We start from the raw sequence: 15,583 nt of genomic DNA, 5'->3' as shown, positions 1-15,583 counted from the left end.
GTTTCTTAATTTGGAATTTATTCACTTACATTTCATTTTTTTCGTTTCTTTTTTGCTTTGTGTTTGTTGACAGTATGAGAAGCATACTGTCCAAAAATAGTTATATTGAAAAACATAATCGATGAACCCCTTTAATTTACACTTTATAAATAGGCGCATGTGACGACATCCGTCTGCTCCCAGGTTTGAACAGAATCACTTCTCCCTTATCAGAGTGGCCTATAACTGCTCCCTGATCAGAGGCGCCTAACCCGCCGCGGACTTTCGCCCCTCACGTTGGACATGTCAAAATAAAGCGGAGCAATACGATCCAGCCAGCCAATATGTTCAAATCCAAGTCGCCGAACAATCTTTCCAAGTATGTGTCCGAGCCGTGCCGCGCCGCGGGGGAGCAGATGTCCATGGTGGAGTGTGTGTGCAGCGCGGGCTTCAACTGTGAGGTCCACCCGGTACCTGGGGTGATCCAACCGGTACCGGGGGCGCAGCCCGGTGCGCGTGGCCACGGACCCCCCGGGGCGGCGTACTTCAAGGTAGGAGTGTGTAATTGAGTTAATATTTAAGTCATTTCTTAGTCATCTATGACTTCTTGGGCAGCGACACATTGAGGTGTTAGGCTACATCATGAGAACCGGGTTTCTTTTGGGGTTGCTGTCTCTGTATTTGTGCGGCGTTAAAAGTGCAATAGGTGTATAGTTGTGGTTTCAGTGACCACGTGTGTCGTGCTGAGGGCCTATGATATGAGCCGGCCCGGCAGTAGGAATCCCTACATGGTTTAGAGGTGCATTGGGGACTAGACCCTTCCAGGACACCTTCCAGGACCCAATTTTGCTTCATAAACGACGCTAATGCATAACGACGTGATGCTTCGCAGCTACACTCTACATTGTAACACTATATAAAGTTACCATATATATAACAAATATACATAAATATTGTAACTGCATATATTGTCATATATATGTATACATATGACAGTATAGACAATAGAATACAATAATTGCAACGGCTACAGTTGCACTTTGAACAGCGGTAAACAAGTGGTGTGTTTGTCTTACCTCACGACGTGACCCCTGGTCATGAATAGAGTCATGATGAACTGAACATGCCTCATGCAATATATTTGTTTATTTTTAAAACCTGAATTAGTGGATTCAGCAGAAACATAAGAGACATATATATGTATTTTTTTATTATGTTGCATTTCTTTCTTTCTCTTTTATTATGTTGCCTTTATTTCTTTGTCTTGTACCAGACATCTTTCAAGAGGGTGCCCTGAAGAGTCCAACATATATTACTTTTGACTTTAAGTAGAGTCACATTTGGAGGCTTATAGGAAGGCTTGCAACGTCTCCCTCTTTCTCTCACACACACACACAAACACACACAGACACACACACTGTCTTAAAGACACACACTAACTCCATGACACACACACACACACACACTAACTCCATGAAACACACACGCACACACATTATCTTAAACACACACACACACACACACACACACACACACACACACTTAAAGACACACAACACACACACACACACATACACGCAAGCACGCACACACACACACACACACACACACAATCTTAAAGACACACACACGTGTTTCAGGGCCATATGAGGTCCCTCGAGAGAGTCTCCATGGGACCGAAATCTTTATTTCTTTTGTCCTTCATGTTAGCTGAAGCCCGTGTCAAACACATTGTTTTCTGGCAATTTGATCTGCAATAGTGGGTGCTGCAGTCTGTAATTGCAGTTTTGCCAGAATATAATATCCATGTATGAGTAGAAAAGCAGTAAATTAGTTCATCACCATCTCTCAGGTGGAGATAAGTTAAGGCAATGTTTATTTCCAAAGTCATTTCACCAAATGGTTTTACAGATTTAAAAAGGCTTGCATTTGACGTCCTTTTGATTATAAGTTTACATGTGATCCTAATCCTGGCAGATTGTACAAATGTGGGCTCATAGAGTCCATGACATTGTTAATATAAACCAAGGTTTAAAAACACTGTGCCTCTCCCATGTCCTTCCCCCCGCTCTGTCCCCCAAGGAGCGCGGCCATGACAACCCGGCCTACGAGAGCGGGAGCCAGGGCGAGCTGTACCTCCCGGCCCCAAGCGTACCCGTCTACGCAACTGCCCTCGATCGGTACGATGCCGCCAGTCGCGTCCCCGACCTCCCCGAGGTCCCCAGAGGGGAAGCGACCCGGACCGTGTGGATCGGCGTGGAGGGGATGACCTGCGGCACCTGCGTCCGTTCCTTGGAGGAGCGCGTGGGGGTGGTGGCGGGGGTGTCCGGTGTGCGGGCGTCCCCGGAGGATGGTGCGGCGGTGATCGCGGACCGGCCGCGGGAGATGGTGGCGGACGCCCTCAGAGACGTCATCGGGGAGATGGGCTTCGCCGCCAAGCTGGGGGCCGGGGAGCGCCCAGCGGTCCTGCCGGTGCTGGGGGCCCCGGCGTTGGGGGCCCCGGCGTTGGGGGCCCCGGTGTTGGGGGCCCCGGTGACGGTCTGCATCTGGGTAGTGGGGATGACCTGCGAGTCCTGCGTGCGGGCCATCGAGGGGAGGGTGGCGCAGGCCCCTGGTGTGCGTTCTGTCACCGTGTTGCTGGAGGAGGGGAAGGCGACGGTGACCTTCGACCCCAGCGTGACCCAGCCACCGCGGCTCAGGGCCGCCATCGAAGATATGGGCTTCCGGGCCTTCCTAGAAGGTTAGGATCCAAGGAACAGCCGCTGTGAGATACGGTCACGTCCTGTACGTTTGGACTAAATAAGAAGTCCTTTAGGGTTCTTCTAATTCCTAAATTCCTTATTTTAAGTTTGAAACTAGGACTAAGTACTAAAAATGGTTGTAGATTCATGAGGTAGGATGTAGATTCATGAAATGCCAAACTGGCCAGCAACTGAACGCGAAACAAACACAACTTACAGCATATAAAAAAGATAAGCACACTTGATGTAGCAGATTTTCCGTCATTTCCTACAATGTAGTGCTATAGCTGTAACAGCTTCCTCGCTTTTCCATTCCTCGTTCATTTCTGTAGTATTCAAGTATGGAAAACAGTTACACATTTTGCCTTCCCTGTTCTGGCTGGAGAAGAAACATGTTCATGTGTTTTAATTCACAGCCTGTGTTGCCTTCTGTAACCAGGGAAACCAGAGCAAGTATTCCTTGGAGTGGATACCAAGGGCTCTTATGTCGGCTGGGACTCCTTTCCATTTTTTCTCCTTTGTAGGATTTAATGACACGGCAGTCTGCCAAAGAGGGGAATTAACTGGAGTCGTTAATTTTGTATGGTATATTATTCTATTTCGGGTGTCAAGGTCACAAATACTTAGGGGTTTAACTGAGTTCAAGGAATATTCATCATAAAAAGTGGCACATGCTGTGATGCTGCTTTGTTGTGGAAATACTGACGTTGCTCACTACAATATTTTCCTTAATGTATAATAATCTGTAATTTATTGCAATATAACCAATTTATGCCAGAAATAAATGTGTAGCATGTGGTTTGAAATGGTGGTTGCATTAAAGGTCCATGCTCCACGCCACCTAAGTGACTTTTATTGAGGTCCTCCGACCACAGGAGGTTTCTTTTAAAGTTGCAAAAAGTGATACATGGCCTGGTACTCCTTGTTGCCATGTGAGTGTGTGTGTTGATCAATGGTTGAACCTGTTGCACACTGATAACTCAATGGGCAACAGGATTGTTATCAGACTCGGCCAGGTGAGGCTGCTTAAACCAGCCATCATCCACACACACATACCCAAATACCCCAACACTGAAGCCCCCCCCCCATCCATAAAGAAATTGTAGAGAATTCTAGAATAAAATAATTACCTGAACCCCAGTGTCCCCACACCTCCCAGGGTGACCCGCCACCCTGACCTCCCCCTCCGTCCTCCTGGGGACCGGAGTCTGGGGCTGGTGCCTTGCCTGGCGGAGTTGTTGGTGTATGTGGCGTGGGAAGGGCTGTCTGGAAGTGGCTGCTGGGGTTGAGGTTCAGCTGGGCTGCGGTGGTAGCCACATGCTTGGGCGGCTAGCCACAGATGGTTGCCTCGCTTGTGATGTTTGCTGTGCTGCATATCCCGTCCTCCCCCATGCTCCCCCATCCTTCCCCGTCCTCCCCTGTCCTCCGCTGGGCTCCACAGAGCTGCTGGGGAAAGGGCTGTTGCTGGGGGGCTACGTTGCCGCTGTTGGTAGCCAGTCCCTGGACACCCCCCCATATCCCAAGCGGTTTGTAGAGGCCCCCTCATTGGGCACCAGTGTAGCAAAGGTCCATGCTACACACAACCTAGGTGACTGCCACACTCCACCTAGGTGACTTTAATTAGGCTCCTCCAAACATAAAGGACTCAGGGTGGTGATGTTTGACATCCGGTTTATTGTAAAAGTTGCAGAATATGATACATGGTGTGTCTGGTGATGGCTGGTTTAACCTATGCACACTGATTACTCAATGCCCAACATGTCTGCAGCCTCACCCAGCCCCAGAGTCCAATCAGACTCGGCCAGACAAGGCTGCTTGAACCAGCCATCATCCGAGCACACTCCAACAGTGGTATTGAAGGAATGATCAATCGCTACCACGTTGGGGCCTTTAATTGCTATCCTATATATCTTTAAAGCATTGTTTTCTCTCTTAAGAACCCTTGACCCAAAAACCGCTGGCAAAGTCATCTGACCCGAGCAAGGGTTCACCGACGCGTGGCTCGATGGCCAGGGGTAGCAGCACGGGGTCCCAGAGACCACTCAACAGCCACCTGGGTGACCTGTCGGATGCCTTGAAGATAGAGAAGTGCTTCATCAGTGTAACGGGCATGACCTGCACCTCCTGTGTCGCCAACATTGAGCGGAACCTCCTCAAACACAGAGGTGAGGACGTTATCGTGATGAAGATGATCCGATGACTAGCTCACGCTGGGGCGCCACTGGAAATGCAACATTGCCGTCGGTGACCTACATGCTAAATTTGTTAGAATTTAAACTTTGTTCTATGAGATGTTCTTTTACCTGAACGCACTTTGCCAAACCTTTCCAAAATGCTTAATTATCTGGAAACTTGATTTTAGTAAACAGAAACATTTTATCACGTTATTGCCAAAATGCTGTGAACATCTGCCGAATATATTTGGGGCGCACAATGATTTTTTGTTTTGTGTCGTGTCAACAAAAGGTATCGTGTCGGTGTTGGTGGCTCTGATGGCGGGCAAGGCGGAGGTCAAGTACCACACGGACCTGCTTGACGCCATGGCTGTGATACAGCTCATCGAGGAGCTGGGCTTTGGGGCTTCGCTCCTTGAGGATGACGCGGCCACCCAAGGGAAGCTGGCCCTCACGGTGAGACTTCATCCAGTGGAGGATAGTCGCATGGTCAGGGTGTTCCAACACTCTGTGTCCGCAGCCTTGATGCCCGCTAACCCTCTACCTGCTCCCTGATGAAATCAGTGTTATTCTTTTTTGAATTACAGTTTCCCAAACAACTTCATAGTATTCAGACTTGGTTAAGAAATGTTTTTGACAAATTTGAAGAAAGAATTTTTTTTTTTCAAATTCTGTTAGGTTTCAAACTTTTTAGAATTTCAAAAAATTAAAATTCCTGTTTTGAATTTTCATGAGTATTAAAAAAGCATTAAAAAAATATCACACTCATATCCGAAAAAATAATGGATCTGCATTGTTTATTGGGAAAGTGGGTCACAATAAAAAACAATGTAGTCATCATTGCGTGGCTATCAACACCAATACCAAGGAGTGTAATAACTCGGTGCTCCCCTGCTCCATGTCCAGGTGACAGGGATGACGTGTGCGTCGTGCGTGCACAGCATCGAGTCCAGACTCACCAGTACCAGAGGGGTCCTGGCGGCCTCTGTCGCCCTGGCAACCAACAAAGCTAACATTCGGTTTGACCCCGAATTGATTGGTGCTCGCGACATCATCAGGACCATCGAGGTAGTGCAGAACCACGTCTAAGACAGAACAACTATGACTACTATGACGACAACAACAATAACAAAGATGGCACCCTAATCCTTTCTCTGTTATTTATGTTCTTCTTAACGCCAGCAAATGGGGTTTGGGGCCATGCTTCGAAAATCAAGCCATCAAAATTACATCGACCACTCTAAAGAGATTAAACAGCAAGTATCCATTTCTTCATATTTCTTTAATAAATGACAACATAAATATCTAAATTAAAATATATATTTTTTGTAATTTAACTACGAATCAACTAATTGTTTCAACACTTATTGCAAATCTTGCAGCCAAGATATAAAATAGATACTTTGATGAATAATGATTGATTAATCAATGTAAAATTGTGATCCTGAAGTATATTTCATGAAGTACTTGAAACAGAGTACTAGAGTAAAGAAAATGGGTGTTGCGTGAAGACTTGATGAATCCTTGGTGTCCAGGTGGAAGAGCTCCTTCCTGCTGAGCCTGCTGTTTGGCGTGCCGGTGATGGGCTTGATGATCTACATGATGGTGATGGACAGTCAGCATGGAGAACACGGAGGAGCCATGCCCGAGGAGCAGAACGTGCTGCCCGGCCTCTCCATCCTCAACCTGGCCTTCTTCCTCCTCTGTACCCCTGTACAGGTACCCAGTAACCCCATACTGGGGGCCTCCTGCGCAGTGTAGGGCCCCAAAGCAAGTGCACATTGAGCGTCCTGTGTGAGCATGGTACTCAGCCAAACTAATCAAAGGTTTCCTTCCCAGATGGCCCAATATCATCGATTAAATTGATATCTAATTCTGATTATTAAAGTGGTCGTACATCCACACCAGATTTATTCAATTGATTATTTTATTCTTAATTCTAATCCAACATTAACCATTTCAAATCTAACCTAATGTAAACCAATCTAAATCGTCTGATCCTCATATACTCATGTAACCCGAGGTCTTCATCTCCTCCTCATGTAGCCCTAGGTCCCTGTGTTATCTTCATCTCCTCCTCATGTAACCTGAGGTCTTCATCTCCTCCTCATGTAAACCAAGGTCACTGTGATATCTTCATCTCCTCCTCATGTAACGTGAGGTCTTCATCTCCTCCTCATGTAAACCGAGGTCACTGTGTATCTTCTGCCCTAGATCTTCGGAGGCCGCTACTTCTACGTCCAGGCATACCGCTCGCTGCGCCACTACACGGCCAACATGGACGTCCTGATTGTGCTCGCCACGTCCATCGCCTACGTGTACTCGTGCGTGGTGCTGGTCGTCGCCATGGCGGAGGGCGCGGCCAAGAGCCCAGTCACCTTCTTCGACACGCCGCCTATGCTCTTCGTCTTCATCGCCCTCGGGAGATGGCTGGAGCATGTGGCCAAGGTGATTGGATTGGTGGTCGGAAGGTCACGAGCATTCGTAGGGAGCTAGCTAGGTAGTTGTAAAAGCTAGCTAGGTTGTTAGTTGGATATGCTAGCTACCTAGGGGATTATTGTTATGGGTAATGATGGCCAAAATAACCTAACAAACACACCACATATACAGTACAGATATAGGCACACGTTAAGGCCCATGGTGAAGACCACATGTCCCAACGATAGGGGCCGTCAGATGCTCACACAATGCACACACTCATTCAAATCTATCTGCTGATAACACTCGGCCACATCCAGGGGTGCTCAAGGCCAGGCAGGTGCTCTCGAGAAACCCCCACACCAGCCTTGACACACACAACTCGCAACACGCAATTCGCTAGAAGAAAACACATAAGACTGATACACCCAGAAGGACATTACGCTCATTTGAAGCAGAACCTCTACAGAGGCGAAGCTCCAGACGACCTCAGCGCTGTTAGGGACTTAGACATTTTCGCTCGATCGATCTCTTACCCTCTATAGCTCAGTATAACCTTTTTCACCTTACTAAATAAATCCGAGGCCCTCGTGCCGACAATTTTATCTCCTCTCCGTCTCAGTTTATCTGTTCAAGTAACTAGGCAGACTATTTTTCCCATCAGTAATTCCAAAGAGTTATCCTTTTCTTTTTTACCTTTCCCAGCAACAACTGGTTGTAAGATCACACAGACCTCTTGTCAAGTACATCTGCTCTCTTTGCAGAGTGGCCTAGCGTTCATGCAAGGGCGCAAAACTGTTAGAAGACTCTGTAGCGCTATGATTGGTGCTCACAAGACTAGAGAGGAGACTCTTGTATGCTGTCGTGGAAATATTAATCATAACTATAATCAGTGTTATATTATAATCAAATTATAAAAGTATCTAGTTACTGTGGAAAGTAACTATTGCGTTTACTTTCAAGTACATTTTTAAATGATCAAATGTGTCAAATAATTTGGACCCCATGTCCACCCCCGCCCCTCTGTAACGGAACTCAAAATACATGTGCATGTTCATGCATGGAAGCGTGGGATGCACGGAAGCATGCATCGTTGAAAGATGTATGAATTACTTTACACCGAACTGGCATTATGTGCATTTCACAATTACACACGTTCTATTAATTTGTTGGAGGGAAAAGTAATGGCTATACTATACTTCCATTTAAAGATGGCTGTTTTTGGATTATTTAGGTTCGCCATTCCAGTTTCATGTTGACTCACTTGTATCGTGTGTCCGACTATACGTGCTTCGAATGTGTGTAAACAATAACCGCCCAACTCTACCTCTGATTGGCTTACCGTGACATGTATCTCTCTATCTCAGCCAATCCTTTCATTAAGGCGATTGTCTCGTACCTACTAACCAAGGAAGAACAGTAAAGAGAGAGAGCGAGAACTAGTGGGTCTGATGAAAACAATTCTTAAATTATAGTAATGCGCTGCATTTTTAGGAAGTAACGGTGACAGTGCTATAATGATGGGAAGAGTAATCCAATTAGATTACTTCTCACTGAAAAGATTAACACAGTTAGCAACGCGGTTGTTTATAACGCCGTTATTCCCATCACTGACCATAATACACAATTATAAAATTACATTAACCTTGTTTACATAATTACTAGTCAATCTAACAGGAACTGTTTACATTCTCCTTGGACCTTAAGATACCACGCTTCCTCTCTCTAACTGAGAGATGTTAGGATTTGCATTCCCACTGGAGCCACTGAGTCTGATACTGAGGCCAGGCCAATCTACTGGCTTCTTTGTTGTGTAGATTTGTTTAACTGTATTGCAGTCTTGCAGACATGTCCACTTCCCCCATAGTGTATTGCATTTTAACTTGGCCTCTCCCGCAAATCCTAAACTCTCCAGGATGGTCACTCCCACTTACTCTTTGTTACCTGTTTTTTCCCTACCCACAATGCAAACGTTTCCCTTTAAGAATCTTGTTCACCCATTGTCTCCCTGACTGTATCCTTGGTAACTTTGCTGCCTGTACTTTCCCATGATCCTGTTCTAATATTAAATCAAATATTTCGCTGGCCGACGTGTCCTAAAAGGAAGTTTCACTTCATCATTTGCTTATATTAAATAACATTCTATTCTACACATATTGTGTGCTACTACATTTAGAAGTCTCATCTGTCCTAGACACAATATCTCATAAAGAATGGTGCCACGACCTGATGCTAGATGATGATTCTACATGGAAAAAGCTAACTAGCAAGCTGATGATACGCCATCATACAGGGATCTTGACCATGTTTAATGCCGTAACATAGTAGGTCACACCTGAGGTTTGTTAGTAGAGGTTAGTAGAGGTTGTTAGTAGAGGTTTGTTAGTAGATTATCAACTTTATAGATTGTATAAAACAAAAAAACACGATCATAAGCTTTGTAAACACTGTTATGAGCGTTTTATAACCTCATACTTATGAATCATCCATTTGACATTACAAGCTGTGAAATTACATTGAGATTTAAAGCATAAGCAGTAAATTTGTATACGTAAATACAATTCTCTGAAATTTAAGTTCCTTAAATTGAATTTAAAAATCCACTAATTCACTCGCATGATTATTATTGATAATAATGTGATGTCATTCTTATTAATGATAATGTCATGTCATTCTTATTAATGATAATTTTAAATCATTGTAATTAATGGAAATGTGATGTCATTCTTATTAATGATAATGTGATGTCATTCTTATTAGTGATAATGTGATGTCATTATTATCAATAATAATGTGATGTCATTCTTATTAATGATTATTTGATATCATTCTTATTAATGATAATGTGATGTCATTCTAATTAATGACAATGTGATGTCATTCTTAACAATAACAATGTGATGTCATTCTTATTAAAGATAATGTGATGTCATTCTTATTAATGATAATTTGATATCATTCTTATTAATGATATTGTGATATCATTCTTATTAATGATAATGTGATGTCATTCTTATAAATAACAATGTGATGTCATTCTTATCAATGACAATGTGATGTCATTCTTATCAATAATAACCGGCCATCTTCTGCTGGTGTTCAGAGCAAGACGTCTGAGGCCCTGGCCAAGCTGATGTCCCTCCAGGCGATGGACGCCACCGTGGTCATGCTGGGCCCAGACCACTGCATCCTCCGGTACCTCACACACACACACGCATGCACACATGCACTCACTCACTCACTCACTCACTCACTCACTCACTCACTCACTCACTCACTCACTCACTCACTCACTCACTCACTCACTCACACATGCACTCTCTCTCACAACCACACACACACAAACAGACACACACACACACACAGTTTTCCATAGAGCAATGGGCCAAGGTAAAACGTAATAAAATTATAATTTTTGGCCGGGAATAATACACACATTTTATTTCCAGATATTATGTTATGGGGTTGATCATCATTATGACACAGCCCCTTTAATGCCAAGTCACACAGTGCTCCAGTGACTGCTCCTTCTGAGGGCCGTGTTATACACACTGCACCAGCGAGACGGAATGCTGCAACAGTCTGGACTTCCACCACCTTAAAACTCCAAAACCAGTCTTTTACAGTGCTGCTCAGGTTATTCCTCTTCTATATAGATGGGGGTATAGATCAGTAGGTGATGTGTACGCCTTGGTATGGACATAACTTTAGTCCGTGAGGGGAATGATCCAGGTAGTGAGGCATGCGTTCGTGGCGTGTTTTTAAAAACACTTAAAGCACAACAGTGGTCTGAATCAGAGATCCAGGTGGCCGACATCCTCTGTTCACTGTTTTCAAACGGTTATTTTATGTAAGGGTTTCCGACCTCATCCGATGAATGTTTAACTACCGATCGAACTGTCATTACCACAGAACGAGTTGTGCACACAGTAGCTGAAAACACAGCTGACTTTTATTTGGACAGCATTTTAATATATTGGATTGTCACTCTTTACAGTGAAAGTGAAATGTGTTTTTTTTAAATGTACAACTGAATTATATGTATGCTGTTATCATGTTGTATGTTGTAATCAAGACTTGACTCCAACACTAGCCGCTTCGCTAGGGCTAACTCGCTAGTGCTAACTCTGGTGTGTTTGTCTGTGTGTGCGTGCGTCTGTATGTGTGTGTGTGTGTGTGTGTGTGTGTGTGTGTGTGTGTGTGTGTGTGTGTGTGTGTGTGTGTGTGTGTGTGTGTGTGTGTGTGTGTGTGTGTGCGTGGCCGCAGTGAGGATCAGGTTTTGGTGGAGCTGGTGCACCGGGGGGATGTGGTGAAGGTGTCTCCGGGGGGGCGGTTCCCCGTGGACGGGAGGGTGATGGAGGGCAGTTCCATGGCAGACGAGTCCCTGATCACAGGTAACCCTGGACCTCTGCTCCGTCAAGGGGCCTTGTGTGTCGGATCTGGGGAATAATGTTGTATGTTAATCAAGTGAACCTAGCTAGTGTTGTTGTTTAGCTCTGTGTGTTTGTAGGAAGTCGTTCATTAACTCTGTAAGATCTAAAAGGATCGCTGTCGCTACTTAGACATAAAATCCTTTTGATTTCTTGATTCATTCCTCCTGGGACTTGCTGAGTTTCTAAGTCTTTAGGACAATTCTGTGTCTCTCTGTCTCTCTCTTCTCTCTCTGTCTCTCTCTGTCTCTCTCTCTCACCCTCTCTTGTCTCTCTTTGTATCTCTCTCTCCCTCTCTCCCCCTTCTCTCTCTCCCTCCCTCCCTCTTCTCTCCCCCTCTTTCCCTGTTAATTCTCTCCCTCTCCAGGGGAGCCCATGCCCGTCAGTAAGCGGGTGGGTAGCCGGGTGATCGCCGGCTCAATCAACGCCCAGGGGGCCTTGCTGGTGGAGGCCACCCACGTGGGCTCGGACACCACCCTCTCCCAGATTGTGAAGCTGGTGGAGGAGGCCCAAACCTCCAAGGTGAGGCCGTCTGTAGTCTACACCCATCACAGGCCTTTCACACATTCTCCAGATAATCCCCAGTGAGGCTGGATGTGTGGACAAAAATGTAATGTAAAACCCTCACCTCCGGGATAACCTACTGGGCCCCTAGTGTAAAGTCTGGATTTTAACGCACCGGGCCCCTAGTGTAAACTCTGGAGTTCAACCCACCGGGCCCCTAGTGTAAACTCTGGAGTTCAACCCACCGGGCCCCTAGTGTAAAGTCTGGAGTTTAACGCCCCGGGCCCCTAGTGTAAACGCTGGAGTTCAGCCCACCGGGCCCCTGGTGTAAAGGCTGTAGTATAACCCACCCGTTTATTAAAGAAAAACGTCCTACATTGCTGCTCTTTGTTTCATGTGTCACATTCTTCTTTTCCAGTGAATTTATTAGCAGGCTACACTGTGTCGGGCTGCTATGATGTCACGATGCTTACGTAGCTGCCCTGGTTATCGCCATCCGGCCCCGCCCTACCTTAAGGGTACTGTCGGTGGTGGAAACGCGAGCCGCCCCTAACCGCACCTCACTGTACCGCACCTAACCGCAGCGCTCGGTGGAAATGCGCCATAACCCAACGGGCCCCTAGAGTAAAGTCTGTAGTTTAACCCACCGGGCCCCTAGAGTAAAGTCTGTAGTTTAACCGACCGGGCCCCTGGTGTAAAGTCTGTAGTTTAACCAACCAGGCCCCTAGAGTGAAGTCTGTAGTTTAACCCACCGGGTCCATGTTATAAAGTCTGTAGTTTAACGCACTGGGCCCCTACTGTAAAGTCTGAAATTTAACCCATTGGGCCCCTGGTGCAAGACTGGAGTTTAACCCGCTGGTCCACTGGTTTAAAGTCTGTAGTTTAACCAACCGGGCCCGTGGTGTAAAGTCTGAAGTTTAATCCACCGGGCTCCTGGTGTAAAGTCTGATGTATTGATGACTTTTCTATAATGCGACTGGCACGAAATCGGGAGCCTCGTACTTTGCTCTTCTCGTCTGTATTTTGCGTTCTAATTTGTTGCTGTTTTCCACTCTTCTGTTTGTTTCGCGGACACGTCTCCCTTCAAAAAGACTCATCCTCACAGAACCTCACTTGTCACCTACGACGTGTTGTAAACAAAACACTGCAACGGCGTCTGCTTTCTGCGTAACCTCCTGCCTCCTACACCCCTCACCAAGAGTAAACAGAGAATGTGTGAACAAGTGTGTTGAGGCTTATCTCCAGCGGTGTGTTGCGTGTGTGTGTGAAAGGCCAAGTCCAGATCAACTCTAGACCTGATGCTCCGCGGTTCAGCCTGAGTTCATGTGTGAAAGACCTCAAGCTGGCTGACTTTGTTTCTTTGTACGTCTGCTTATGTTTATCTTTGTCCATCACTCTGACCGTCAAGCTGCATGCAGGCCTGCCTTTATATTTTCAGCGCCGAATCACCAAAGTGAAATACGATGCAAAAATGTAAGTAATAAAATAGTCTAAATCTCTCTCCATCTACCTTTTTCTCTCTCACCCTTCCCCTCTCTCTGTCTGTCTCCGCTCTCTCTCCCTCCCTCCCCCCCTCCCTCCCTCACTTCCAGGCTCCTATCCAGCAGTTTGCAGACCGGCTAAGTGGCTACTTTGTTCCATTTATCGTCATTGTGTCCGTCCTAACGCTGCTGGCATGGCTAGCAATTGGCTTCATCAACTTCGACATTGTCAAAGACAACTTTCCTGTAAGGGTGTTGACAGGGCGGGGATGGTGGTGGTGGTGGTGGTGGTGGAGGGGGGTCATGACTCGTCTCATGAAGACAGCCTATGGGCTTTATTGGTTCTAAATTCTAGCTTGGTAAAGTAAACTGCATTCAGTTCCTCCCCACCCAGCTAGCATTTACAACCAAGATGGCCGCTTGGTTAAACCTTTTTTACTCTGACCTTAAAGCGAAATGTAACGCATTTTGAAAAAAGATGTGTGGACACTTATCATGATGACGGCTTGTAAAAATATGTGTGTCTGTGTCTGTGTGTGTGTGTGTGTGTGTGTGTGTGTGTGTGTGTGTGTGTGCGTCCTTGCTCCACGGTAGGGCTATGACCCGGACATCCCCCGCACAGACGTGATCATGCGCTTCGCCTTCCAAGCGTCAATCACGGTGCTGTCCATCGCCTGCCCCTGCGCCCTGGGGCTGGCGACCCCGACGGCCGTCATGGTGGGCACGGGGGTGGGGGCGCAGAACGGCATCCTCATCAAGGGGGGGGAGCCCCTGGAGATGGCCCACAAGGTAACAAGCTCTAACGTACATATAGACGCACACGTACATATACACGCAAACACACACACGCATACATATTTGCATGTATGAGGAAACAAAGCTTTCCTCACACATCAACGCAGTCGTGAACCTATTTTGGTTCTGCGTCGAGTTTTAGTGAGCAGACCAATCACAGCCCTAAGGTTAACATTTTTGGGAGACACACGTCAGGCCCTTGGACGCAAGGATGCAAGGAGGGTCCGCAAGGACGTAACGGGTCCGTAACCCCCTTGTGTTGCGTGAACGTTGGCCCTTTAATGTACGCACTTATTGTATGTCATACTTAGTTATAGTACTTAGTTGTGTAGCATCTTATCCTAGCTATCTCTGTTTATACGGGGAATGGGTTGACCTAGTGATTGTTAGTGCTTGGCCCTTGGTTCTATGAACATCCTTACCGTACCGACAGTGATATATGGTTGTTTCATCTTCTTCTGACAAATGTACTTATTGAAAGTCGCTTTGGATAAAAGCGTCTGCTAAATGCACTAAATGTAAATGTAAATGACATAGTGAGCAGAGAGAGACAGCAGCTGTCTGATCCCCTGGTGCCATGTTCGTCTGGGAACATCTCGACATCTCGTGTGGACTTATGTGATGCAGAGGAGCTGATGGATAAATCAGCGACCGTACTGGATGTGTGTTATCTATTCTAGAGTGGGCTCCTCTGACCCGCTGAGCTCAGTTTATAGGGACTCCTCCTTGCCCTCTGGCCAGCTAGGGGAGAGGAACCTGCAGGGTTTAAACATCAACAACAACTAGGAGGCATGTTGCTCAGGAGGTAGAGCTGGTGGGCTGGTAACCGCAAGGTTGCTAGTTCAATCCCCGGCTCCTCCTAGTGTCGAGGTGTCCCTGAGCAAGACGCCTCAACCTGACTGCTCCTGACAAGCTGGCTGTCTCCCTGCGTGGTTGACTCCCCCATCAGTGTGTGAATGTGTGAATGAACAGGTGAATGTGAGGCGATATTGTAAAGCGCTTTGAGTGGCCACTGGTTAGAAAAGTGCTGTTTAAATGCATTCCATTAAAAATGCCCCCCC

General features: G+C 46.3%; 1 protein-coding gene across 1 annotated transcript in view; it reads left to right on the top strand.

Moving 5' to 3' along the window:
• Window positions 1-231: 231 nt before the first annotated feature.
• Window positions 232-15,583, top strand: part of LOC307074225 (copper-transporting ATPase 2-like) — a gene marked incomplete at both ends in the record, with an annotated part of 28,433 nt that continues 13,081 nt past the window's right edge. The window contains 15 exon segments of the mRNA XM_079734244.1: window positions 232-246; window positions 249-530; window positions 2,062-2,719; window positions 4,658-4,885; window positions 5,187-5,350; window positions 5,801-5,962; window positions 6,077-6,154; window positions 6,431-6,613; window positions 7,109-7,342; window positions 10,416-10,507; window positions 10,823-10,948; window positions 11,579-11,706; window positions 12,110-12,264; window positions 13,839-13,973; window positions 14,322-14,516. Coding sequence (XP_079590370.1) covers window positions 232-246; window positions 249-530; window positions 2,062-2,719; window positions 4,658-4,885; window positions 5,187-5,350; window positions 5,801-5,962; window positions 6,077-6,154; window positions 6,431-6,613; window positions 7,109-7,342; window positions 10,416-10,507; window positions 10,823-10,948; window positions 11,579-11,706; window positions 12,110-12,264; window positions 13,839-13,973; window positions 14,322-14,516 — 2,835 coding nt within the window.

The sequence above is a fragment of the Pollachius pollachius genome, assembly GCF_949987615.1.
Source record: "Pollachius pollachius genome assembly, chromosome: 4".
NCBI lineage: Eukaryota > Metazoa > Chordata > Actinopteri > Gadiformes > Gadidae > Pollachius > Pollachius pollachius.
The sequence above is the reverse complement of the archived record's forward strand: the minus strand, read 5'-3'. Positions and strand labels throughout refer to the sequence as shown.